Source organism: Juglans microcarpa x Juglans regia, chromosome 2D (assembly GCF_004785595.1).
Source record: "Juglans microcarpa x Juglans regia isolate MS1-56 chromosome 2D, Jm3101_v1.0, whole genome shotgun sequence".
NCBI classification, from domain to species: domain Eukaryota; kingdom Viridiplantae; phylum Streptophyta; class Magnoliopsida; order Fagales; family Juglandaceae; genus Juglans; species Juglans microcarpa x Juglans regia.
In genome coordinates this window covers 40,798,901-40,824,841 of record NC_054596.1, presented here as the reverse complement: position 1 = coordinate 40,824,841, position 25,941 = coordinate 40,798,901, and the positions used below count along the sequence as shown (strand labels likewise).

At 37.0% G+C, this 25,941-nt stretch overlaps 3 protein-coding genes across 3 annotated transcripts; 2 read left to right on the top strand and 1 right to left on the bottom strand.

Moving 5' to 3' along the window:
• Positions 1-14,703: 14,703 nt before the first annotated feature.
• Positions 14,704-15,627, bottom strand: LOC121249516. Its single transcript, XM_041148216.1, has one exon. It carries the CDS (start codon positions 15,625-15,627, stop codon positions 14,704-14,706), a length of 924 nt encoding a protein of 307 aa, XP_041004150.1.
• Positions 15,628-16,238: 611 nt separating this feature from the next.
• Positions 16,239-18,922, top strand: LOC121249515 (iron-sulfur cluster carrier protein-like). The gene is made up of 3 exons (XM_041148215.1): positions 16,239-16,325; positions 18,105-18,245; positions 18,755-18,922. Exons 1-3 carry the CDS (start codon positions 16,239-16,241, stop codon positions 18,920-18,922), a joined length of 396 nt encoding a protein of 131 aa, XP_041004149.1.
• A 1,861-nt stretch (positions 18,923-20,783) lies between these two features.
• LOC121250527 (fructokinase-1) lies at positions 20,784-25,000 on the top strand. Its single transcript, XM_041149656.1, has 5 exons — positions 20,784-21,215; positions 21,744-21,994; positions 22,106-22,397; positions 23,706-23,858; positions 24,347-25,000. Exons 1-5 carry the CDS (start codon positions 20,853-20,855, stop codon positions 24,731-24,733), a joined length of 1,446 nt encoding a protein of 481 aa, XP_041005590.1. The 5' UTR covers positions 20,784-20,852; the 3' UTR covers positions 24,734-25,000.
• Positions 25,001-25,941: the final 941 nt, after the last annotated feature.

The window sequence follows — 25,941 nt, the reverse complement described above, 5'->3', positions numbered from 1 at the left end:
CGCCTGGCAAGTAACATTCCATCGTACCTTAAAATAAAAAAAAAGTTATGTAAAACCACAGCATAAAAGACTAGATATATATGCTTCCTTTTTTTTAAGTAGTGAGCACTAACCAAAACTATCGTCAGGCCTCGAGCTCTATAACTGTCATTATTTTAGTTAACGAGTCAACAGATTCAACAACATAAAAAGATGGACCTAGAGATTGGATGATCTACTTAATCATTTAAAGTATGGGTTGCAACCCATAAACTTTAAACTTAATGCCAAAGCAACAACACTAACGACAAATCGCCTCAAGAGGAAAAATCTACTAGCTCGAGTCAAAATGAAAATCACATAATGCAAAATCGCCTCAAGGGGAAAAATTTACTAGCTTAAGCAAAACTGAAAATGAAAATAAAGTGTTTAGTAATGATGGCTAAACGGTCATCCGTGACCTTCAGTACGCTCAGTTATCATATAAACATTCACACATACAAGCATCCTAGACAATCCCTTTTAATAATTAAATTTGGATAAAATTTTTACATAAAATAATACTAGGTACAAGCTCTAAATGGATAATTTACATGCAAATCTTCTCTATTTTTTTTTACACTTTTAAAAATAAAATCTACTTTTTTACAAGGATTTAAGTAAGACTTTTCTACTTAAAAGTTGTAAAAACGATTTCTCTTTTACATAATATAATAGAAAATATTAATGGAATCCCTTCAATTTACCACTCAATTTTATCGTTCATACATTTAATTTTTGTGTTTATTTACTTTTTATTTAATTATTAAATAAAATAATTATTAGTGAAATTCCTGTCGGGTTGGAATCCGAGTCGAAAAACTCCATTTCCAACCGGACACGAAATAGACCTGTTCCGTTTGGCCGATTACCCGACCCGACTGTAGTTTCAAAAGAAACTGGTATTCCGACCCAACTTTTTTTTTTTTAATCTATATGTATAAAATTTGATTACCATTCTAAAAATAAAAAAAAAATTGACACAATATGTTCCAATGCTCTTTTATGATTTTGTACAAGATGTTGTGATCATGCACTAATTTACAGAATCTGTTTGTCTTTGAATTTCAATGTAATTGGAATTTACATTATGACGAATGTCCTATGATTCATTGTGTTGTCAAACCAGATGGCTTTGTATTTCTTCTCGTTGTTAGACCCTAATTTTCTTATCAATTACACGACTTTTGGGAATAGTTATAGGTTGAATTGCTTTTAGAAGTAATATATTCCTATTTTGTTCATCATTTATGAGAATGTGAGTCAATTTGAAATAGTTATAAATGATTACATTCTATTTGGAAGGTGAGAAATAAAATGTTTTAAAATAATAAATAAACAAATAAATAAAAATGAAAGTTTAAACTAGCGGTAACATGGAGCGGTGCACTCTGAGAGGCAGAGTAGCACCGCTCTAATAAAAATGTTGTACTCTTATTAATTAGAGAGGAATATGAATATGAATAATATAATATTCTAATAAAGAGAAACAAAATTAGTGCTCCCACCTAATAAGAAAGTTATACGTACGTACTGCATACAACATCAAGTATTATATTGAAGTGACTTTAGGTTTGTTAATTACTTAGTAAAACCAATCTATATTAATCTAAAACAATGACAAGGCAACTTGCATAAAAATATTAATTAGCATTTAACCCCAAAAGATACCGATGAATATTGGGTTGATCGGGACCAAGTCTCGCATATATAGTTTGGTCCTTGCGAAAAGAAAGTCTTGTACCTTTTGATCTTCAGAAAGAAAATGATCATGGATTTGTTGGTGTAGCCAGTTTTAGGTGGCCTAGCTAGCTTGATTATCATGTTCACACATCACATCCAATTTCCTTAAATATTGAATGCGTAACAAGTTTTGATGCCACTCCCACGAGAAAATTCAAACTTCATGAGCTGGGATTCCCAACTTAGAGCAAGAAAAATCCTCTTTTTCTAGAAGAAAGGATGGATTATTCTCAGAATGAGAGGATTTCCAACTTAGAACAAGAAAAATCCTCTTTTTTCTAGAAGAAATGATGGATTATTCTCATAATGAAATGATGGATTATTCTCAAATGAGTGTTTTTCTCCATTTTAGAGAGTTCATCATGTTCAGGCACGTCCAATCAACCAAATATGAAACAGTTTTGCTACAAACAAACGGGGTTGGGAATCCCAGGGAATCGGCTGACGTGGATATATTAAAAAAAAAAAAAGCTTAGTTTAGGAATCTCTCTCGTCTGCTCCTTCAGACCAAGATTTCGAGGTTTACACGGAATCAAATACAGGTCTCTCCCAGTTGAGGGGGCATCCTTTGAGCTTCCTGATTTTGTTCATGAAGAATATGCCCTTGCCCCTCTGATAAGAAAAATAATCTGGTCAATCAAGCATCTGAACCCTAGTCTGCGGTAACTACAACTTAGCTCATCTCAGTAGTTGGTCAGATATGGGACTATGCAAGTCGTCCTCTTGATGTTCTCCAAGCCAAGAAATTTTTTAATTACAATGACAGAAACTTTGAGCGAGAGAAAATATTGGGTCATCTAGGTGTGGAAGGAAATGGAAAGGTACGAACTTCAGTTGATGGTGATTGTTTTTGTGTTGAAATAACAATTGCTGGCAATATCTCACCTTGGTACAGCCAAATCTAGACTATTTTAAAGCAACCCAGAAGATGTCTGCATTCGAAAGTTGTAAATTACACTTACTCATTATTCAAGAGTTTACTACGAGGTCATAACAACACGTCTAATGAATTTTGGAAGGAAAAGTCTTGAAAACCCATCCATGTTTCGTGTGGTTTCCGGACAAAATCCTCAAGAAATTCCTGGTAAAATGGAATTGCAGCTTCCCACTTCTTGTTTTTACCCTTGGTTTTATTTAAGGCAAATGGAGGAAGATGAGTTCGGCGGTTAAAAACGAAGGGAAGAAAAATATGAAACGGCCCTGTTTCATTTTCCATGGGGCACCGATTCCCCTGCAGTTCCCCCTCCCGGTTGTATATAGTATTTTTCAATATGAAAATAGATATTCCATTCAATTATAAGATACGCAGATTTATGTGATTTACTACTGAACCTACGTTTACATCTACGGTCGTTTGGATTTATGTTATTTATGTGAAATGATCGACCTACGTCTACGGTAGTTTGGAATATGGATCCACTACAAATAAGAATATTTTATAGTCACTCATTAGGGATGTGCAACCGGATCGGAATCCGAATATGAATATTCAGCCATAACTGGATCCGAATTCTTAAAACCTGGTAGTTATCCGCCTGGATTAATCCTAAAATAATCTGGGCGAATAATCGGATTCAATCCGGATATCTGAATTTTTTTCCTTTTTCAGCTATAAATCGGGATATCCAAATTGTAATCGAATTTAATCTGGATTTAGACATCCGGATTGTAACCGGATTTATTAGTACTCTTTTTCAAAAATATATATATATATATATATATTTAAATTGCCTAGATTTTTTAAAAAAAATAATTTAAACACTTTTTAAAGTTTTTTCCTTTTAAATAAAATAAAGGAAAAAATAAATAATAATGCAAAATAAATAATATTATTGTTACATCACAAATTCACAATGCAAAATATTAATTTACAAAAAATAAAATAAATAATAATACATCATAACTAATTAAACTAATACAATCTACTACTCTTCACATCTTAAAGCTGGAATTGGTGAGGATGTCATTGGATAGCCAGGAATATGGAAGCAATATGAAGCCACAAGCAAATATGGGCTCAACCCATTCTCCATGAGTAGTAGTGATGATAACTCTCAGGAGTTGAGTAGGAAAGCCAGCCAGAAGTAAAGTCCCTTAGCAAATTAACTCAATACTACCTCTCCAAAATATGGCTCAACTGGGTAAGAAAAACAAAACGACGAAATCGAATGGGTAAGAGAAGCTGCGAGGATTCGCTGATTCTAGACTTGAGAGACTTGAGAGGGAAGTGAGAGTATTCGAAAGAGTAGAATTCAGAAGAGATGAAATAGAATGAGTCAAAATTTAAAAATAAATAAAATTAAAAAAAAAAAGGTTACGGATAATTGGGTTACAAAATCGGATCCGTAACCGAATCGGGATGTATCTCACCCTCTCGGATGTAATCTGAGCGAATAACTGCCCGAATGCATCTGGGTTTCGAACCGGATAAAAAAAAAATCCAACTCGGCTCTACACCCCTATCACTCATGATCTTTCTTAACTCATTATACATATAATAAAGTTGAGATCCCTGTCTAGACGAAGGTTGAAGAAACTCTCTCTCCCGATCGCTTTGAAGCCCAAGAAGCCTAAAAAAATCCCCCAAACCTCTTCCACTCCCTTATGCTTTATGTCCCCTCCACTCTCCAGAGTCACATATCAGCCTTTGTTACTTATTCTCTCGTCTCTCCTTTACTTGCTGATGGGATGCTTTTACCCTTTCCAGCATATATAATAACAAGAAAAAATATATACATTAGCCGGTTTTTTAATCTTACACCCCACACCTACATGGTAAACCCAGTTCACTAACAAGTGAATCCGCCCTGCCCTTCACCCCACAACCTAAGCCTCCCTTCACCCCTTCACTCCTTCACCCTCTTCTCTATGAAACCCCCCTTCACCCAACCCCTCTATGACCACGATTTGGGATGCTATATCCAAAATTTTAAAATCTCCAAAAAGTTCAATAATAGAAAAGGAACAAGTTGCATCCTTCCAAGTTGCTCAACCATGGTTGTGGTATAAAAGCAGAGAGATAACTCCTATCTTTCTTCTTTTCATGTGGTTCCCCAACGTCTCTATCTTTCTCTTGTTATGAGTTTTGCTTGTTCATTACTGTGAAATTATGTTCCCTCTCAGATTAAAAAACTGGGAGGTCACCGAAGGTCGAAGAAAAGCTATTTTGGAAGAAATCTTTTGGGTTTAACCAATGCATTTCAAAAACAAACATCAGAACTTCCCATTTTTTTTTTCCTTTCAAAACAAATATCAGACTTTCCACATCTTTTTGCCACCAAATGCTCGAAATCTCCAAATCCATACTTGAAAAAGTTCCACTCATGGAAAAATTTATGCCGATTTGGTGCTCGTAGGCAATGATAATGGTTCCTTCATAGAAATCGGCTAGAAATTGTGATAAAAAGAATTTCTACTATTCCAAATACAGGTGAATGATTTTGACAAATCAGGCTCTCATAGGATTTTTTAAGCTGAATAAGGAGAAAACCGCATAAATGGATGTTTATGATTGAAGTTTTTGAGATAATTATTCTAAAAGTAATTGAAGACAAAAATTGAAAAGAGAAAAAAGAAACCGGTACTAAGAAGAAGGATAAAGCATCCACAAACTGGGCAAAGGGCAAAAATAGTGGGAAAAAAACAAATGCCATGTCAGATTTTTGGTGTTAATAAAAAACGGGTGATGAAGAGACAAGCTCTCCAACAATCACTCTCAATTTTCCAAAAAAGCATTCTATTTTTTATTACTATGTTTTAGTCTTACCATGATTCTTCTTGTACATTAATTTTAGTCTAGCTATACTTTCCATTTTAGCTAATTCTACTTTCCTTGTATAATTCTCAAACAACTATGAACACCTGTATGTACATCATGTAAGTCCTATTTAAATGTCAATATACAAGCCATACAAGGTGCGGCAATTTACATTTACGTGGTATAAAGAGCCACTCGAGGTTTTCAGACAAAATGACATCCTCTTCAACCTCATCGATTCCTTTTGTGGGCAACACGTCCTCTCTCGATTTGTTTACCACAAAAACCAATCTGCCCGAAATCTCTATCAAGTTAGCTTCTACAAACTAGCTCAAGTAGTTCCTATTCTTTGAGGACATGGACTCCTTGATTACGTTACAAATGAAGTGCCTTGTCCCCCCACTACCATTATTGATGAAAATGGTGTTTGCAATTCAAGTTCAGCAGCAGCAACATGGTTGCGTCTTGATTAGTTGATTCGATCTTCTCTTTTAGACATTCATCTTTCACAAGTGATAAATTGTGAAACGGCACGTGATGCATGGGAGACACTCAAAACTCTGTATGGTCGACATATACGAGATCGTGTTCAGCAGATGCGTGGTGAGTTGCAGGCACTCACCAAAGGCTCCTCTTCTATGGAGGAATATCTGCACAAGGGCAAAGCGTTGGCCCTTTCTCTATGTGGTGCAGGGAAACCAATGGAGGATGAAGATTTCATAATCTGTTTGCTACGGGATTTAGGACCTGAATTTGATCCTATTGTGGCTGTCATTAAAGCTAGAGACATTTTTCCAGCACTTGAAAATGTCATTAGTAAATTGAAGGACTTTGATTTTCGAGTTTCCTCAACCCATAGCACTCCAAATTTTGCACTGGCACTTAATACCACTTGTCCTCTGGTTTTAAACAACATGGTATCCCACCATCTCGTGCTCGTGGGCAGGGCCAGAATTATCGTGCTTGTGGGAGTGGCAAGTCTTACTACAAGCCTTTTGCTGGATGTAGTTAGCAGCCTTCAACTCGTGCAAATGGCAGCATTAGCCGTGGTTCTACTCGTGGTGGACGAGTATCATGCATCACTTGTTTTTGGTGTGGTTGTTCGAATCATAAGGCTGATAACTGTTGTGCTTCTTATGAAGAAGTAGATCAATATCACGCATTTCTTGCAATTCAAGCTGGTGAAACCATTGATAAAGCATGTTACCCAGATACGGGTGCAAACCAGCATATGACTTTCACTCAAACTGAGAAATAAGGTACTCTACCATACAAAGGAAATGAAATGGTTATGGTTGGTAACGGTTCTCACCTATCTATTTCTGGTATTGAAAATTCATATGTGCCTAACATCAATCTTATCATGAAGAATACTCTTATTGTTACTGTTTTCCAGAAAAAATTACTTTCGGTTTCTTAGTTTATTGCTGACAATAATTGTTGTTTCATGTTCTATCCGTGAGGCTTTATCATCAAGAATCTGAGGACGAACCAAGTACTTCTTAAAGGACTCTTGCAGGATGGACTATACCCCATGCGTTTCAAGTCTCCCATTGCAACTCCAGTTAATTTTGTAGTAAATAAAGTGTCAAGGAATCTATGGCATACTCGACTTGGGCACCCAAACACTCGGGTCCTTCAATCTTTGTTACAATTGCTTCCTACTTTGAATAAAAATGTTGTGTTTTTTGAAAGTTTCATTTTAGGCAAATCCACCAAATTACCTCTCCATGCTCGAAATTCACATGTTTCATCTTTTCTTCACACTATACATACGGATGTATGGGGCCCTGCACCTATTACCTCATCTTATGCTTCCGATACTGTCTAGTTATTGTTGATGAGTACTTGCACTATATTTGTTATTTCCTATGGCTAGAAAATCTAATGTCATTTCTATCTTCCCAAACTTTCTTAAATTAATGAAAAATTAATTTCATACTCGTGTAAAAATTGTTCCAAGTGATGGAGGTGGGGAGTTCGTAAATCAAACACTTAAAGATTATTTTCTTTCTAAAAGCATTATTCAAAGATTGTCTTGTCCTGGAATTCCCGAACAAAATGGTTTTGCAGAAAGGCGTCATCGCCACATTGTTGATACATCTCTAACCTTAATGGCCCATTCATCCTTTCCAAATAAATTTTGGCCTGCTGCGTTCCAAACTATCGCTTTCCTCATAAATCGGTTGAAAACTCCAACTCTTAATGGTAAATCTCCATAAGAGTTAGTGTTCCACTCTCCTTCTTCTTACAATTTTTGGAAAGTGTTTGGTTGTGCTTGTTACCCTTATCTTACTCCATTCGGCCGCTCCAAACTTGATCTTAAATCCATCCCATGTGTATTTGTTGGCTATTCACCCCATCACAAAGGCTATAGATCCATAGATTTGGAAACTGGCAGGGTGTATGTATCCAGACACATTGTCTTTAATGAAGAAAGTTTTCCTTTTTCTTCCTCTACCCAGGTGCATCCTGCAAGAAAATATTCATGGTTCAAGCTTCAAGCTCTACCTAAGAGCCTTTTACATGAGCCTCGAAACACCATGCCTACTAATAACAGCTTTACAAGTGCTACTTCTTCATCAACCATGGCCCCTAACTTTGATCATATAGATTTGGTTGATTCAATATTGGAACCTACAGTAGAAATTTCAGAGTTACAGTTGGTTTTAAATGCTCCTACAATCTCACACAACAATGATCCTATTCAAACTCACCCCATGGTGACTCGATCACAAGATGGCACACGAAGACCTAAAGTTTATTTCTCCACAAAACATCTTTGACCTGCATGCTTTCTTACAGATTTGAAAGCCATCCCAACTGAGCATAAGACGTATAAAATGGCTTTGAAGGACTCAAAATGGCAGCAAGCCATGCAATCGGAGTTCAATACTCTTCATTCAAATCGAACCTGGACACTTGTGCCTCCATCACCAAACATGAACCTTGTCACTAGCAAGTGGGTATTCAAAACTAAAACCCATGTTGATGGCTCTATTGAACAATATAAGGCTCGCCTAGTGGCATAAGGTTTCACTCAATTGCAGAGGCTGGATTATGAAGAAGCGTTTAGTCCGGTTGTTAAGCCAAGGACTATTCGCTTGATTCTCACTTTGGCTCTATCTCACGGGTGGTCTTGGAAACAATTGGATGTAAGTAATGCATTCTTGTATGGGAATTTGCAAAAAAACGTTTTCTTGACTCAACCTCCAGGTTTCGAGAATCCAAATCATCCCGAATATGTTTGTCGTCTCCACAAAACAATGTATGGTTTAAAACAGGCTCCCCGGGCATGGTATCTCAAGTTCAACAATTATCTATGTCAAATGGGGTTTCAAAGATTTCCCTATGATACTTCTTTGTTCTTTCGGTGTCAGGGTTCTGAAATTATTATTTTGCTCATATATGTGGATGATATAATTCTGATAGGAACATCAACTCCCTTTCTTACAAAAATCATTTCTCATTTGTCCACCATTTTTTATATGGAAGACCTTGGTGAATTACATTTTTTACTTGGAGTACAAGTTACACGGGACTCCAGTTCATTGACTCTATCTCACTCCCGATACTTGCTAACGTTATTACAAAAATTTGACTTTGAGGGAGCCAAACCAGTGACAACACCACTTGCATCTTGTGCACATCTCTCTGCACATGTAGGTGAACTCCTATCCGATCCAACAGAATATTGCAAGATGGTAGGAACATTACAATACTTGACTTTGACAAGGCCAAATATTACTTTTGCTGTAAATTTTGTGTGCCAATTTATGCAAGTGCCTCGAGCTCCTCATCTCATTACTGTTAAACGTATATTTCGGTATCTCAAGGGTACCATAAACCTGGTCTTCATCTCACAAAAACATCCATCACAGCTTTGCAAGGTTTTTGTGACGTCGACTAGGCAGGTTCTAGAGATGACAGACGTTCAACATTTGGTTTTGCAGTTTTCTTTGGAAATAATTTGTTGTCTTGGGGGGCAAAGAAGCAAGCTACTGTCACACGTTCAACTGCAGAAGCAGAATACCAAGCCTTGGCTTCAACCACAGCTGAACTAATGTGGCAAATGAATTTACTGAAGAGCGTTGGATATGAACTCTCATCTCCCACGCTATATTCCGACAATATCAGTGCAACAAGTGTGGCCAAGAATCCAGTTTTTCATCATAGAACAAAACACATTGAAATTGATGTACATTTCGTCTGGGAACAAGTCTCAGGAGAATTGATTCATCTAGAACATGTTTCTAGAAATAATCAGGTGGCCGACATCTTCACAAAGCCCCTGTGTAATCCCAAGTTTGAACCAAATCGGCGCAAGCTCTTCGTCGAACCTATCCCGCCTTGAGTTGAGGGGGAATGAAGAGACAAGCTCTCCAACAATCACTCTCAATTCTCCAAAAAATCCCTCTTTCTTTTATTACTCTGTTTTAGTACTACCATGATTCTTGTTGTACATTAATTTTAGTCTGGCTATACTTTCTATTTTAGCTGATTCTACTTTCCTTGTATAATTCTCAAACGGGCTATCAACAACTGTATGTACATCTTGTAAGTCCTATTTAAATGTCAATATACAAGCCATACAAGGTGCGGCAATTTACATTTACAGCTAATGTATAGATTTTCCCATAATAACAATGTAAGTGTCAAGAGTTTGATGGCCTTATGACATATGCTCGGTTCTCCAAATAAAAAATTTGGGTTCGAAACCTCCCACTTCCTTTATATATAAACTAATAAAAAAAAATAACAACGTAAGTACTACTTAATTTGTCTATAGGGATCGAGTATGCAGTCTTGAGAAGAAGAAGAAGAAGAATGTTAAACTGATCAAAAGAAATCACCCATTTTACAGTCTAATAAATCAGTTTGCCTACAAATATAAAAATCAAAATAAGGTTTCATGCATGATGCTGTCCAGGAGCCACATAAGTTCTTGAAAGAACTAAATGATTTTTGTAGTATGATCATCAAGAAATATGTGTCCGACCTTGAAATGAGGAGTATTTTATAACGTTGTTTGGATTTCATACGTAGGCTCTTTTGTTGGTTGTATCTATGAATACGTAAACAAGATATCAAGGGTACAAAACAATCTAGCTTGCCGTACGTATTGCAAGAGTTATCTTGAAATTGAAAAATTATTAAGGCGATAGATCATGTCGCTTTAGATACTTAAGTTATACCCACTATAAAATAAGATAAGAAATTTCATCAGGCACTATTCCTTTTGTTTTTCGGTTACTAGCAAGCAATTGGCTTTAGCTCTCAGTTTGATTACATAGAAATGAGATGAAAAATTGTAAATAGTATTGAAATAATTTGTAAATAATAATAAAATAGTTTGAATTAAAATGTTTATACTTCTGACTTCATTGCACTCAACGTAAAACCTCTAGAGACAATAAAGATCCAATCTTTGGTATTTTTTAGTTTGAAATTAAGAGCTACAAGTACATTCATTTAGGCTTCGTTTGATTCCTAAATCCATTTCAACTTATCTCAATTTATCATTACAATTTTTTCAAATTTCAATACAAAATATAATAAACAATTCAACTTTTTCAAATCTCAAAATAATAAGAATATTAAAAAATAATATTCTAACAATATTTTATCATCTCAACTTAACTCAACTCAGTTCAACATCCAAACGTAGCCTTACTCTTATGAAGGCTCTACATTTGGCTTACAATGATTAATTTATGAAGGGATTTTTAAGGTCTTTCATTGTAATTGAGTTATCAGTTCAGCTTTGCACCAGTCCGTTGTTGCAAAGGGATTAACATCCTCCAATAATAGTCTGCCACATCAGCAATTCTACACAATTCACTAAGGTTATCACACTGGATAATCAACATTTCTTCAGAAAGTCAACAACCTACGATGCCTTAACCCAATCAAACGTTTTGAGCCCTTCACAAATTTCAAATTTGTCGGCCACCGCCGTACGACACCAGTTCTATCACCCACCTTAGTTTCGTCGTTACCCGTTTTTTCGCCCACCAGTAATTTCGAATACCATCTCCGTCGCCTACCATCTATGTCGCGCCCACCATCTCCGTCTCCCACCATCTCGATGGTAGTATAGAGAAATCGCACTACTATGAATTTGTATTTCAAACTCATTAAATTTCTATTCAAGTTCTGTATATTTATACAACCCGAGAGCCTTAATTTTAGGCATTTCAAAAACTATGTAACTGAAAAGGAAATTTACAATCACAATAAAAATAATATTTACATAAATAAAAAACTGATTCTAGAATCATGGAAGGCACAAAATCTGGTGACAGCTAGGCTTAAGTTGGCACTTGGTTGGTTTCTTCAATTTCCTTGATACGCCCCCGCAAGAATGGGCTACCATTAGATAGGCCGATTTTGTTTCTCAAATGTTCTGTCCTGTCTTGAGAGTGGCTTTGTGAGTAAATCTGCGAGCTGGTCATTAGTGTGAACATGTCGAACATTAAGAAATTTTTTTTCAACCAAATCTCACACAAAGTGAATATCTATCTGGATGTGCTTCATTCTTGAATGCTGGACAAGATTAAAACTTAGCTGTGTTGCGCCCAAATTATCACACAAGAGGACAGGTGGCTGTGGTAATGTAAACTTCATTTCTTGGAGTAGAGATAGCAGCCACATGGACTCTGTTGCAGCCGTAGCTAAAGCCCTATATTCAGCTTTTGTTGATGACCGTGCAATGGCACGTTGCTTTTTGGAGCTCCATGAAATGGGTGTGTGACCAAGGAAGAGAATATAAGCTAAAGTTGATTTTCTATCATTCAAACTACCAGCCCAATCAGCATTCGAGAAACAGGTGAGTGCTGGGTTTGATGTTTTTCTTATATTGATGCCGTGAAAAATGGTGTTCTTCAAGTAGCGTAGCAATCTTTTAATGGCTGTCCAATGGGTCTGTGCGAGGCAATGCATAAATTGAGATAGTTTATTCATTGCAAAGCTTATATCAGGCCGAGTCAAGGATAGATATTGCAATGCTCCAATCACCCTTCGATATTCGGTTGAGTCAACAGATGACGAACCATCTTCCAGCTTTAGAGAAACCGAGGTAGAGAGAGGAGTGGTGACATCCTTAGCTCCATCCATACTTGTTTTAGCTAGAATGTCTCAGATATACTTATGATGGGTTAGAAACAAACCTTCTTTAGTAGGAATGACCTCAACACCTAGAAAAAAATGTAAGGACCCCAGATCTTTGATGGAGAATTTCTGTCCAAGTTGATGAATAATACTTGCAACAAATGTCGAGTTATTTCCAGTGATAATCAAATCATCAACATATACTAAGCAATAAGCAAGTATGGAACCATCGTGAAACACAAGTAGAGAGGAGTCAGATTTTGCATTGATGAAACCAATTGCTAACAGTGCTTGTTTGAGAGCAGAATACCAAGCACGAGGTGCCTGTTTTAGCCCATATATTGCCTTTGTAAGACAGCAAACATGATTGGGTCTGTCTGGACTCCGAAAACTAGGTGGTTGTTTCATATATACATTTTCAGTGAGATGCCCAAGAAGGAAGGCATTATTGATGTCCAATTGCCGTAGAGACCAACCTTGCATTACAACAAGAGTTAAGACAGTACATATGGTGACTAGTTTTACAACAGGACTAAACGTCTCTTTGTAATCCAATCCTGGTCTCTGATTGAGTGCTTCAGTAACACTCGTGGGTTCCAATGATGGTGGAAGAGGGTGCTTAGTGACTACAAAAGATTTTTTTGGCTTATAGATATCATTCATGGATCGGGTAGTCATTTTGTGAGTGCGCACTACATCATTTTTAGAACAAGTGGGTGTAGGCACTTCTAATGGAGAAATTTGGCTTAAAATCAAGGGAGGAGAAGAGAAGGTACTTACCTGGGGAGGAGGCGGTTTAGGAGATGACCTATCCGCAGACGACAACAAGACTTCGGCACCCAGTTTCGGAGATTGAGGAGATCGGAGTGGAGGCAAGATGACTTGCGGGAGAAATATCGGTATAGAGGAATTTGCGACGTCAGATGAAGGTAATTTGGGCACATAAGTGTTAGGGTTTGATTTATGCTTGTTATAAGGCTTAGTTAATGGATAACATAGGCAGCCAAATTGCTTGAGCTTGAGATCATTTGGGATTTGTTTGAACAATTTTTCAAACGGTGATTGATTGTTTAAAGTTGAAGTGGGCATTCTATTTATGAGATAAGTAGCAGTTTGAAACGCGTATGGCCAATAGGAGAGAGGCATGTGAGCATCTATGAGTAAGGTGAGACCAGTCTCAACAAGATGGCGATGTCGTCTTTCAGACATACCATTTTGTTGTGGAGTGTGAGGAGCGGTTGTGTAGTGACTAATCCCATGAACGGAAAGATAAGATTTGAGTCCAACATATTCCCCACCATTATCAGAATAAAGACTCTTTTTGGTGTTAAACTGATTTTCCACAAGATTTTGGAATTGTGGAAAGATTATTTGAACATTGGATTTATGAGTCATAGGATAGAGCCAAATGTATTTGATATAATGGTCAACAAAAATAACATAATATTTTGAACCATCAACACCAATTTCATGAGATGGACCCCAAACATCCATGTAAATCAATTCCATGGGAGTAGTACTAGTGAAACCATGAGAATTAAATGGTTGGCGATGAGCGTTATTTTGAGAACATGAAGTACAAAGAATAACTGTCCATTCTTATTGGTTGGTAAAGAAAAAGCATGAATTAAATGATGGACTATTTTTTACGATGGATGACTAAGCCTTTTGTGCTATCCATCGGCAGTAGTGCGTTCATGAACATAGGCAACAGCATGTTTGGAGTTTTGTGGTGGATGCTCTGGAAATGGGTACACTCCATCTTCACATTCGCCTTTGAGTAGTGTTGCCCCGTGATCTGATCCTTCACCAAAAAATAAGTAGGATGAAATTCAAGATAAAGATTGTTATGCTTGGTAAAGTGGTGAACAGAAATGAGATTTTTCTGAATTGTGGGAACACAAAAGGTATCACGTAAATGATAGACACGGTTAGACGATGCAAGAGATAACAAACCAATATGCGATACAGGCAAACCTGATCCACCACCAATGACCACCTCATCAGTACCATCATATTCAGAATTAATTGACAGATTAGAAAGATCAGTAGTCATATTGTGAGAAGCCGCTGAATCAACTAGCCACTTTTATTTTTTCCTTGAGAAGATGCAGCACAGTTTGCAGTGAATTCAGTGGAAGGCATTTTTGGACAATTTTTGGCCATGTGGCCCACTTGATTACACCATTGACATTTGGGCTTGTATTTCCTGTAGCCCGAATCGGAAGGCCCTTTTTATTGTGCTCATTGTTGCTGCGAGGCTTGTTGAAGGAAGTCTTAAGGCTCAGTTTATGATTTCCAGGAGCACCTCCTTGCCAATGAGAGTAATTTGCAGTGGGAATGAATGTTGCTGCCATTTGATTCTCTAACCGCCTAAGGTAACTCTCATGACCTACAAGAAGATCATGTATTTCTTCAAATTTCAAAGATGTCTCACAGGCACGAATGGGTGCCACAATTTCTCTAAATTCGGGATCCAATCCATTGAGGATGTAAAGAGTTAAATCGTCATCCAAAACAGGATGATCGATGATTGTGAGTTCGTCAGCAATCACTTTGATTGCTTGAAGAAATTCAGTAACGGTGTGATTTCCACAGTTGCTCAAGGTCAAATCCTCCTTGAGTTGCATCGCACGCGTTCTTGATTTTCCCGCGTATAATAGGGTCAGTGCTGTCCAAGCCTCATGAGATGTTTTGTATGCAGCAAGAAGGGGAGTAATGGTGGTGGAGGTGGAAGCAAGAATGGTGTGGAGAATCAGTTTGTCTTGGCGAACCCAGTGGGAGTTCGCGGCTTTGGAGGCAGCAGAGTTCGATTCATCAATAGCAGGGCATTGTTTGACACCAGTGACAAAATCAATGAGATCATAACCAGTGAGCACTGCTTCAAATTGAGCCCTCCACTGAGGAAAGGTAGAAGGGGTGAGTTTTTCATTGATGGTGGTTGCAGCATTGATGGTGATGATGGGTGAATCGGTATTAGATGCAGGGATGGCAGCCATGTCGCAGGAAACAAGAAGGAAAGATACTCGGTAAAGGTATGGCTCTTCTGATACCATATAGAGAAATTGCACTGCTATGAATTTGTATTTCAAACTCACAAAATTTCTATTCAAGTTCTGTATTTTTATACAACCCGAGAGCTTTAATTTTAGGCATTTCAAAAATTATGTAACTGAAAAGGAAATTTACAATCACAATAAAAACAATATTTACATAAATAAAAAACTGATCATAGAATCATGGAAGGCACAAAATCTGATGACAGCTAGGCTTGAGTTGGCACTTAGTTGGTTTCTTCAATTGCCTGACAGGTAGCCATATTACACCACAATCTCATAAGATCCATGCAGTCAGTCAAAATTGATCATAGCCATATTACACCACAATCTCGGAAGAATTCAAGCCACAATCTGACACCACAATCAACAAATCAGAACCACTATTAGCAGAATTCACACCAAAATATCATAGTCCATGCCACAATCTCACACCACATTCTCAGAATAATTGAAGCCATATCTTTGTTAGGGTGATGAGGAGTGCCATGGAAGAAGAGAGATAAAGGTGAGATCTTGATTTGGGGAAGAAAAATCTCGGGAGAATAGGGTAAATGAAGAAGCAGAAAAGGAAATGGGGCAATTCATATGTTGTTGAAACGGTGAACGGGAGGAAGAAGCATGCGGTGTTGTTTCAGCAGGTTTACGACTTTTATCTAGAATAATGCGAAACGGTGTAGTTTGAATTAACACTCTTAAACGCTGTGTTTTATCAGCTGGAATTGTAAGGTCTTTTATTTCTTTTATTAATTTTTCTGTTAGAGTCACACCAATAAGGTGAGAAAAGGAATCTATAATTAGGCATGTGAAATCTGAACAATTCGGTATTCTCTTTTGGGAGGTTTTGGGTTCCTCGAAAATCCAAGTTATCAAGAATGGAAGTACTGTAGCTTCCATCTTCATCATCTTCCTGTGTTACATACCATTTCAATACTCTGTCATTGTTTTACGGTTTTTACTGCAGTGAGTTCTTAATAATCTTAGAAGAATTCAAGCCACAATCTCAAACCACAATCTCAAGCCATGGTCAAAATTGATAGCCATATTACACTCCGATGAATTCAGAAATAAAGGGCCATAAATGGTAGCAGCTATAGCATAAATGGTAAAAGGGCATACCAGACGAACTCAGTACAATGTCATGTATTTCAGCTTGTGGATTACTTTTGTCTCAGTTTTGACTTGAAAATTTACTAAATCTTCTCTTCTTAATCTTATCTTCTCTACAAATTTAAGGACTACTCAAACCCAGTAAATCACTCTCGGAATCCAACAGAAAAAAATTATGCAGCAGTAACACAGTAATTTAAACCGCGAAATGAAAACTTACTTCATTCTGGTCTTTCTTAGCAACGTTGGACCAGTCTTTTGCAACAAGGCCAGTTCTCCAATAAAAAATTAACCACCACTGTCACTGAGGGTTTAGGATTACGTATAAAATCAAGCTTTACACATTTGGGTATTCGAGGTTTCCGGTACCCGAGAGGGGGGGGCTTCGAGGTTTCTGGTATCCGAGAGGGGGGCTTCGAGGTCTCTCATATAGATATATAATCTTTTTCTTTCTATCGTTTCTTTTGTATAAAAGAAAAGAGATCGAAATATGAAATGGGTCGATATTTCAGCCTTGCTGATACTTTCCACTGCTAGGAGAACAAGCTCCAACATTAGTTCCCTCAATACCTGCAAATTTCTTAAGAAAAAAAAAAAAAAAACTAGTATTTTCCATTGTCTTGCTTGGCACTTGATTATGGATATTAGTTCTTATATTACTTTTAGCATAGATATGTTATTGTGTCATTAAATGGTAATTTTTTAAATTATCATTGCGTTGATTTGCAAATACCCCCTGAAGTACCCTCCCTCTCCTCAACATGAATTGTTGATATATTTTGGTGAAAAATCGTTCTTTGGTTGTTTTTAACCTTGTTTAATGACTTGCTGGCAGGGGTATGGATTGTTTCAAGTCCTTAGGATGTGGCATTAATGAATGCTAATAGAGGAGTTGAAATGTTCTCTAAAGTCCAAGTTCCTGTATGATCATCTCTTGTTTTCTACTTCCTCTATTTTACTTTGTTGATGATCTGTCTGTCTCTGTCTCTCTCTTTCTAGCTACCAGAGACCCTTGAACCTTTAACACGTTGGATTGTTGTCTACATTGCTGATTTCCCCTTTTTCATGCATTATAATATGTTTTGATCAAGTTTGGAGGTCAAAGGCCCTGCGTCCTATTGGTTCCAATATCTCAACTTCATGTGCTTTGAATATGCTTACCATATGTTAAGTACACATGTTACCGGGTAATGGCATGAGGCATAATTGCATTATCTAAGTACTATCTGATGATTATGAAAGCAAGCAGAACGATGAAGTAAAGCCCAATAACCGTATAATTGATATGAAAATTATGATTTCTTTGACAGATTTTGGGGATTCTTAGAGAAAATGAGCTACTTTTAAGTGTCCACATTGACATTGTGGTGAACCTTGAACCTTCATTCATCTTTGGGAAAGGAGGAACTCGTAAAGCAGCTTCTGAAATGGGCCTGGAGTTTGTTGGTGAGGTATATAGTAATTAATTCAACCTCGTCATTGAGGAAAGGAAGCAAGATTTGATCTAAAATAGTTCATTACCTGATCATAAAGCTTTATAGTTTTTATAGTTGGCTTTAAAAGATCTCTTGAACCGTAGAACACTGTTACAACATTGAAACCTTGACCAGGTCAGAACTAGCCAAATATTGGCATAAAACATAGCCACAATTGTGATAGATAAATTCAACCCAATTATTAATACGAGAATTGTCTCAAAAATGATAAATAGATAGTCACAAAATATAATTCTCGCTATGGGTAATATTTTTAGGATGTTTTAATATTTTCTTCACGAATGAAGATATTTGATGGTAGGGGTGCTGCCTGCCATGCGGAGGTGGAGCAGGCGGGGGTGGGATAGCGGGGTGCGGGCTATTTGATGGAATGCACTTACTCGATGTAGTTGATGATGGCAATTGCACCTCACTATATATAATGATGTTAATCTGTTCTAATTAGTCTGCATCTAACTGTTCAGATACCATTGGAATTAGAGATTAGGAAAGGTTTTGATGAAGGTATTCCCGTAGTTGTAGCAGCGTCAAATTCTGCAGTCTCCAAAGCATATGGTAGTTTGGCCCAAAATGTTATCAACAGACTCGAAGAATTGTCTAATGGAAAACCCCCTCCTGAGATTGTCCTGTGAAATCCTGTGGTTGACGTCCGTAAGTCACTAAACCAGCTCCTTCATGATCTATTAGCAGTGAACACTTTTGGATGGTCATGTTTTTGTAATTTGCCTCTTGAATTCTAGATACTATGATTGTTTGTAATCTATGCCTCTTGAATACCAAGTGTACAAACAAACAGAAGCATAAATCGTTTGCCGGCGGTTCGACGCATTTCCCGTTTGCTATCTTCCTATGTTTTCGCTTCTCATAACCAAGGATCGTGAGAAAGAGGTAGTGAAAGTCTCCACTAGCCAGTTCAGACCACCAAGATGCAACACAAAACATTTCACTGCGACTTTCGGTCCTAGTATTACAGTCCGTTTATCGGAATATATCAAAACCGCTTCATGCGGCTTCCCTTTTGTGGGAAATGGGTGGGGGGTTAAGTTATTGGCCTCAAATCCCTCTTTTTTTTTTCTCTCATTCTTATGTTGTATTGTTGGTTTAGGATGAATGTTGGGACCTCCCACTCTGTAACTCTTGTATCTTATAACTGTTATATATATCTATAATATGCTTGTTTAGGAAAAAAAAAAAAAACAAAAGCATAAATGGCAGAAAGCCAATTTTGGTGTACATGCACATCAAGTCACAATGAGCATGTGCACATAACTGAATTATTATTAGAACTGGGAAAGTTACTTGAAGAATTTCAAACCCAGAAGTTGGATGCTTAAATGCAAATCTTGTTGATGCATGTTCGTGTACTAGGAAATTTTAGGAGCAGTCAGACAACCCCAAAGTACAGTGAAAAACACCAATTTAAGCTATCAACCATGAGCTGCTATATATGTTGATCAGCTTCTCAATCCTATGTTTTGTTCTGAAGTAAGCAAATCTGATATAAGATTTACTACGCATGCCACGGTTTTAATGGTACAATTTGGCACAAATCTTCTATTCAAGTTTGGGTTCAGATATGAACTTTTGAATCGAAAACAGTTTGCTGATGAAAGACAAAGAATGGTAGAAAAAGATGATTCTGGATTGGAAAGTACTAAAACAAAAGTAGGAAAATTGGGTCAAAGTTTGAAAGCACAAACCAAACCTTTTGATGAGAGAGAGGTGAGGTGGGGGTGGATTTATTAATATAGGCACCATTTCTAGATGTTTGGAAGAGAATTGAAGTTTTTGGGGGATCGGATATCCCAGAAACGGGAATATGAAGCTGCAAAAGAATGGGGTGATGGAGTAGAGAGCTTGCTAGAAACGAATATATATGCTTTTGCTAGCCTTACCCCTTCAATTTGGTATGCAACTTGGATTTCTTTTCGTTAGTTATTCCATCTCAAAGATTCACAGCCACCACCATCATAGAATAAAGAACATATTCTTAAATTGACGGCTGCAATGAAAGTCTATTTTAGAATATGCATTTTATGTCTTGACTCTGGACCTCCAATCGATCGTGGACAAACTTTTAGGCTCTGTTTGTATATAGAGATGGTTTCATAGCATGCCCCCAAAATTTTAAGTACATGTATAATTTATTTTTCTTTTTTGGTGGGGGTTGTTAACTAGCAGGTATTATTTATATTTAGAAAAAAGAAGGATTTATCGAATATTGTCAAACTTGGTTAAAAAATAAATTAACAAAGATTCCTCCACACTCTCTAATTTCTTTTTCTTTTATTTTTTATTTATTTATTTTTTTTTTTTTTCCCTGAGCATCCCCACATTTCCACTTGCTTTGGAGAAAGACTTCACAGCCATTCCATTTTCATCATACATTATTATTATTGCATTTATATGATATAAACCTTTCAAATCTAAAACCCATAAAGAAAATTCCAATAATATTTTAGTATTTTTTTTTTTGCAAAGTTATTTAAGGCCTCTTCAGTGATTCTCACAGACACTCACTGTTTCTTTCTTCCTTCTTAAATCTTTATTCTTCCACTCTGAATGCCTCTCCTCCACCTGATAACTCTCAAAACCCCAGTCCCTTACCATGGACCCTCCCTACTCCCAATTTCCCCTCAGAGCCCTAGGCTGGCCCACCCCATTATCCCGCCAATCCCGCGATCCGTCCTCAGTTGCAGAGGCGTCGGAATCCAAGTCTCTCCCCCGGAGCACGGCTCCGGTTCTAAGAACGGTGTCGTGCAGCAGGATTGGAAACTGAGGGGCGTCGGAGTCAAAGATATAGACGTTGCGACCTTGGGAAATCTCTGCGTAGATATTGTGCTCAGCGTTCCCAAGTTGCCCCCGAAAAACCTCCATGACCGCAAGGCTTATATGGACCGGTTATCGGCTTCACCGCCCGATAAGGTTTGGATTTCGGTTCTCTGTTGTCAAATTCTCTAACTTCTAACTTTCTATTCTTGAAGCATTTTTACACATAAAAATGAAATATTTAGAGAGGTATGTACTAAACTTGTAAATGTAAAATGTGTTCAAAATTCTAATTGATCGATTTATTTTTCGTGTCTCAGGGCATAGGATTTCTACTTGTATTTTTTTTTTTCCTTAAAATAAAATCGAAGTGGTTTTAACTGTTGTGTTTAAACTTAATTTTGTCTGGATTTGATTAAATCTTCAGCTTGTTTTGTTAAAATCGTTGAAACAGATGTGACTACGATGTTTGAATTTGAATGCGATGAATCAGGATTCACAAATATAAATCTAAAAATCTTATGGTTTTTTAAATTTGTATCGAATATTATGAATGTTTCTTGGAGCTAATATTTTGGGTGTTAATTTTCTACCGTTTGTTGGTTTTTTTTTTGGTATAAAACTAATCACTTGCCTCAGCTGCTAATGCTTTGGACGTTGAATATACGGTATTTGCGTATACAGAAATATTGGGAAGCTGGTGGTAATTGCAATATGGCAATAGCAGCAGCAAGACTGGGACTTCGTTGTGTCTCAATTGGTCATGTGGGTAATGAACTTTACGGGAATTTCCTCCTAGATGTGCTTCGCGATGAGGGAATTAGTATCGTTGGGATGAGTGAAGATACTGATGTTGTTGATGATCTCAGTGCCTCTTATGAAACACTTCTTTGCTGGGTTTTAGTGGACCCTTTGCAAAGACATGGATTTTGCAGGTAAAATATTGAACTCATATTTATATATAAACTTTCTATGCTTTTGAGAAGCTTCCTGAACATGTCCCTTGTCAACGAGTTGTATCTGAATGAACCTAATATGTTTATCAGTCGAGCTGATTTTAGCAAGGAGCCTGCATTCAGTTGGCTGAGCAGACTATCTGAGGATGTAAAGATGGCTGTCAAGAAGTCAAAGATCCTCTTCTGTAATGGTTACGGTTTTGACGAGCTTTCTCCCAAGCTGATTACCTCAGCTCTAGAGTTTGCTGTTGAGGTTGGCACATCAATTTTCTTTGATCCAGGACCACGTGGAAAGAGCCTTTGCAATGGAACACCTGAAGAACAGAGGGCACTTGGCCAGTGTTTGAGAATGAGTGATGTTCTCCTTCTGACATCTGATGAGGTTTGACTGATAACTTTGCTTGATGTTATGAGATGATCTTTTAATTTTGTTGTTGTTATTGTTGTTGTTTGTTGGGTTATTTGTCTGTCTGTGTGTTCTTTCATGTTTCAGTTTCTGTTGCCATGTACCTCTTGACTTCCAATGTCTTGTGGTAATAAATGTACTTCTTTTAAAAGCAAAAAATATGATGTTAGTCTGCCACTCTTCTCTCAAGATCATTTCTGTTTCTGGTTAAAGCCAGTATCGCTCTTGTCATCTATTCCTTGATCTTCAGTCCTTTTTGGTTGTTCTCACGCCCTTAGAGCGCCTCCAATTTGAAATGCATTGAACCTTGTGTTGTAGACATTAGTTTTCTTTATGCATGTCCAAAATGCCTTAACCCTCTTTCTGTCAGTTTGTCACTTATTATGCTAAACATTTTTGTTAGGCTAGGCAATCTGTGGGCATGGTAGATGTTGATCACATTTCATATATCAGTGGATGGCTTGATCATTATACCGTAGTTTCCGTTCTGTTTGGTTGGTCTATATCAATGAGTCAACACTCAGGTGTCTAGACATAGCTATCCCAATTGGTCAAGAACCTCGTTGATTAATCAGGATCACCCTCATGTATTTCTTTTTTGCCATTCTATCTTTTCTAGCCTTTCTGTCATTTCTAACATATCTTTCTTAGTACTTCTACCTGCGTTTTTTAATGTGATTTAATTGCAGTGGCTATTAAGTTAATTTGAGTCATGAAATTATAGAAATTAGTCCGCACAAGCTTTTGGTGATTATATTGGAACCAAATTTTGATGTAAGTGGGACTGAAAGAGTTGGCTCATTTTGATGGGTAGTGGGGGTTGGCTCAATTTCATCAGTTGTTCAGAACATACTGAGATAGTTTCCATATGGTCCTAATTTTTTTTTTTTTCCAAGTATTGGGGCAGGAGTGGTAATATCTATGGCATTTTGATATTTCTGAGAAGCTCACAATTGATTGACTTTTAATTGCATAGATGGGATAATTGTATTTTAATGAGTACTCCTTGCAATGAATACCAAAAGATTACATTGTACTGTTGATTTATTAGGATTGTAAAGTTCCACTCGCCTTAATGGAAATATTGAATCATGTTGGTGTGGAACAAGTTATGACTTAGCACAAGGAACTTTTTCTTTAGTCACTACCTCTTTGGAGTGCCTCTCGTCGTAGTAACGAACCTTCTGATTTCGATCTCTGAATTAACACGCAAAATTGTGTTTGTTTCTAGTAAACTAGATAATTGTTTCCTAATCCAGTCCCCTTGTGTCAATGATTTACCAGGCTGAAGCATTGACTGGCATAAAAAATCCAATAATAGCAGGACAGGAGTTGCTCAAGAAAGGGGTGCGCACAAAATGGGTGATTGTTAAGATGGGATCAAGGGGTTCAATTTTAATAACCATGTCAAGTATATCTTGTGCTCCTGCATTCAAGGTATTATTTACAATCCAAGCACACTCTCTTGTGATGTTTCATAAGTTTCTTTTGAACTTATTTGATGCCACTATGTTAATTACTGTTGTTGAACGTTGTGTTTGTGCTCCCTAGAACAGCCTCTAGTTTCAGTTAATAATGGGCACTCAGTTTTTTTTCTTCAGGATCAATATAAAAGTAAATATTTTTCGTTTTTCTTGCTGTCACACCATAGTGGAAGGCTTTTGTGACAAATCATGTTAAGATTGTTAAAATAATAATAATATAAAACCCCAAGAGTTGGAATTGGACATGCATTGAACACAATTGTCTGATATATTTTGTTTCAACCTATTATGTTAACTAAATAGTACAAAATAGTTTTTCCTCCAAAAATATGAAGAAGTCCAGATCCAGATCCATCCACACCATGGGGCCTATGATTCTGATCCGTCTGAATCTCTTTTCCATCTTCCTTTCTTACCTAATATCAGCTGCGATGTGATCAGGTGAACGTCATTGACACTGTTGGGTGTGGAGATAGTTTTGTGGCTGCTATTGCATTTGGTTTCATACACAATATGCCCATGGTTAGTTCATTAGCAATCGCAAATGCAGTTGGTGCTGCAACAGCAATGGGTTGTGGTGCAGGTAGGAATGTAGCAACCTTGGAGAAAGTCATAGAACTAATGAAGGTGGCTGACCTCAATGAGGATGATAAATTTTGGAAAGAAATGCTTCCTGAAAATTTGGACTCTCAAGAAATTACATTCCTCTCAAAAGTTGTCGTAAATGGAACAAACAACCAGCTGAAACACATTGCGCTACAGAAGGTGGTCTCCGAATTGCTGCCAAAGCTTAATTCTTTAAGCGCTGATGGAAAAGTGCTATCTTGAGAGATTAGGATGCACAGTAGCTTTTCAGCAATGGACATGATTGTGTTGGAACTATTTCAATCCTATCAGTTCTGTTGGGTTTGGTTGCATTCAAAATTCTACTGCCACGAGTGGGACACTAAACACAGATTGGACTCATATCGACCAAAACGGAGGAGGTACTTTTTGGCTAAAGCAAAGCATGGCTGAAGGTGTTAACATGGTTGGAGAGCCCTAATGTTTTCTTTCACCAAGGATTTTGGTGATCGTGTTGCTTTACCATTATAGCACCGAGAGCTTTACATCTGACCAGGGTTTCTGCAAGCAGCATTTTTCATGCGTTGTAAAGATCTTTCATTTTTCTTTTTTTTTTTTTTTTGCACCATTGCAGCATGAATGCTTCCAAAGCAGATGCCAGAATTTCCTTGTGTAATGTCGGTATTGTAATGCTATTTTTTCCCGAGGCTTGTTAGTTTCAAATGGTTTGGCGCACCAAATCGAGTACCAACGCGAACATAGTTTTTTTTTTATTGAAAAAAAACAAAAGAAAAAAAATTTTGAAAGAAAAAAAATGTCTTCTGTCTTGAAAAATTATTTTCGCATTCAATTCGTATTGTTTCATTAAATGAATGTCATACATGTCGGCATTGGTCCCGAGTTGGTGTGCGAACTCGGACTTTTCCTCTTTTCCCACGTCAATATAAGATCATACTTCTGAAACTACATGTCTTCTGTGACCAAACAATCCCCTTAAAGTTGGAAGGAATTCATTTAAATTATTTCTTAAATAAGAACTTGGTAACTTTGGATTGAAATTTTTCCGTTCTTTTATTATTGTATGACGAGAGCCATGGAAAATTTAGATTACTTAATTAAATATATAAGAGTAGTGTTATATAGTATTCACTGTAATGGTGTACACAATGCACACACTACAATCTACTAACTTCTTCTCTCCAGATAGATGGTTGGGATGATGTCACATAGGGTGTGCAAAGTGGCTGCTCCCAAACAGTGGCTTCTCTCAAAATTATTTCAATATATAAAATAATTTCTACAAATTTAAGAGAAGCTGTAAATTACGAAAATTCGTTTTAATTATTATTATAATGGGGTTATACAGTATATTAACCCAAAAAATAATAATAGTAATAAAGTTTTGTTATTTATCATCTCTGCACATTATATTTATTTTAATTTTTTTTAATTTTATTTGTTTTATTTTTCTT

Excerpts from the sequence above, each read along its gene's own strand:
- LOC121249516 (XM_041148216.1), bottom strand. The coding sequence starts at position 15,627 with ATGGCTGCCATCCCTGCATCTAATACCGATTCACCCATCATCACCATC.
- LOC121249515 (XM_041148215.1), top strand. The coding sequence starts at position 16,239 with ATGAAGAAGCAGAAAAGGAAATGGGGCAATTCATATGTTGTTGAAACG. Across the intron at positions 16,326-18,104 it reads ATGCGGTGTTGTTTCAGCAG|ATTTTGGGGATTCTTAGAGA; the intron begins GTTTACGACTTT and ends TTTCTTTGACAG. Across the intron at positions 18,246-18,754 it reads GCCTGGAGTTTGTTGGTGAG|ATACCATTGGAATTAGAGAT; the intron begins GTATATAGTAAT and ends CTAACTGTTCAG.
- LOC121250527 (XM_041149656.1), top strand. The coding sequence starts at position 20,853 with ATGCCTCTCCTCCACCTGATAACTCTCAAAACCCCAGTCCCTTACCAT. Across the intron at positions 21,216-21,743 it reads CGGCTTCACCGCCCGATAAG|AAATATTGGGAAGCTGGTGG; the intron begins GTTTGGATTTCG and ends TTGCGTATACAG. Across the intron at positions 23,859-24,346 it reads CTTGTGCTCCTGCATTCAAG|GTGAACGTCATTGACACTGT; the intron begins GTATTATTTACA and ends CGATGTGATCAG.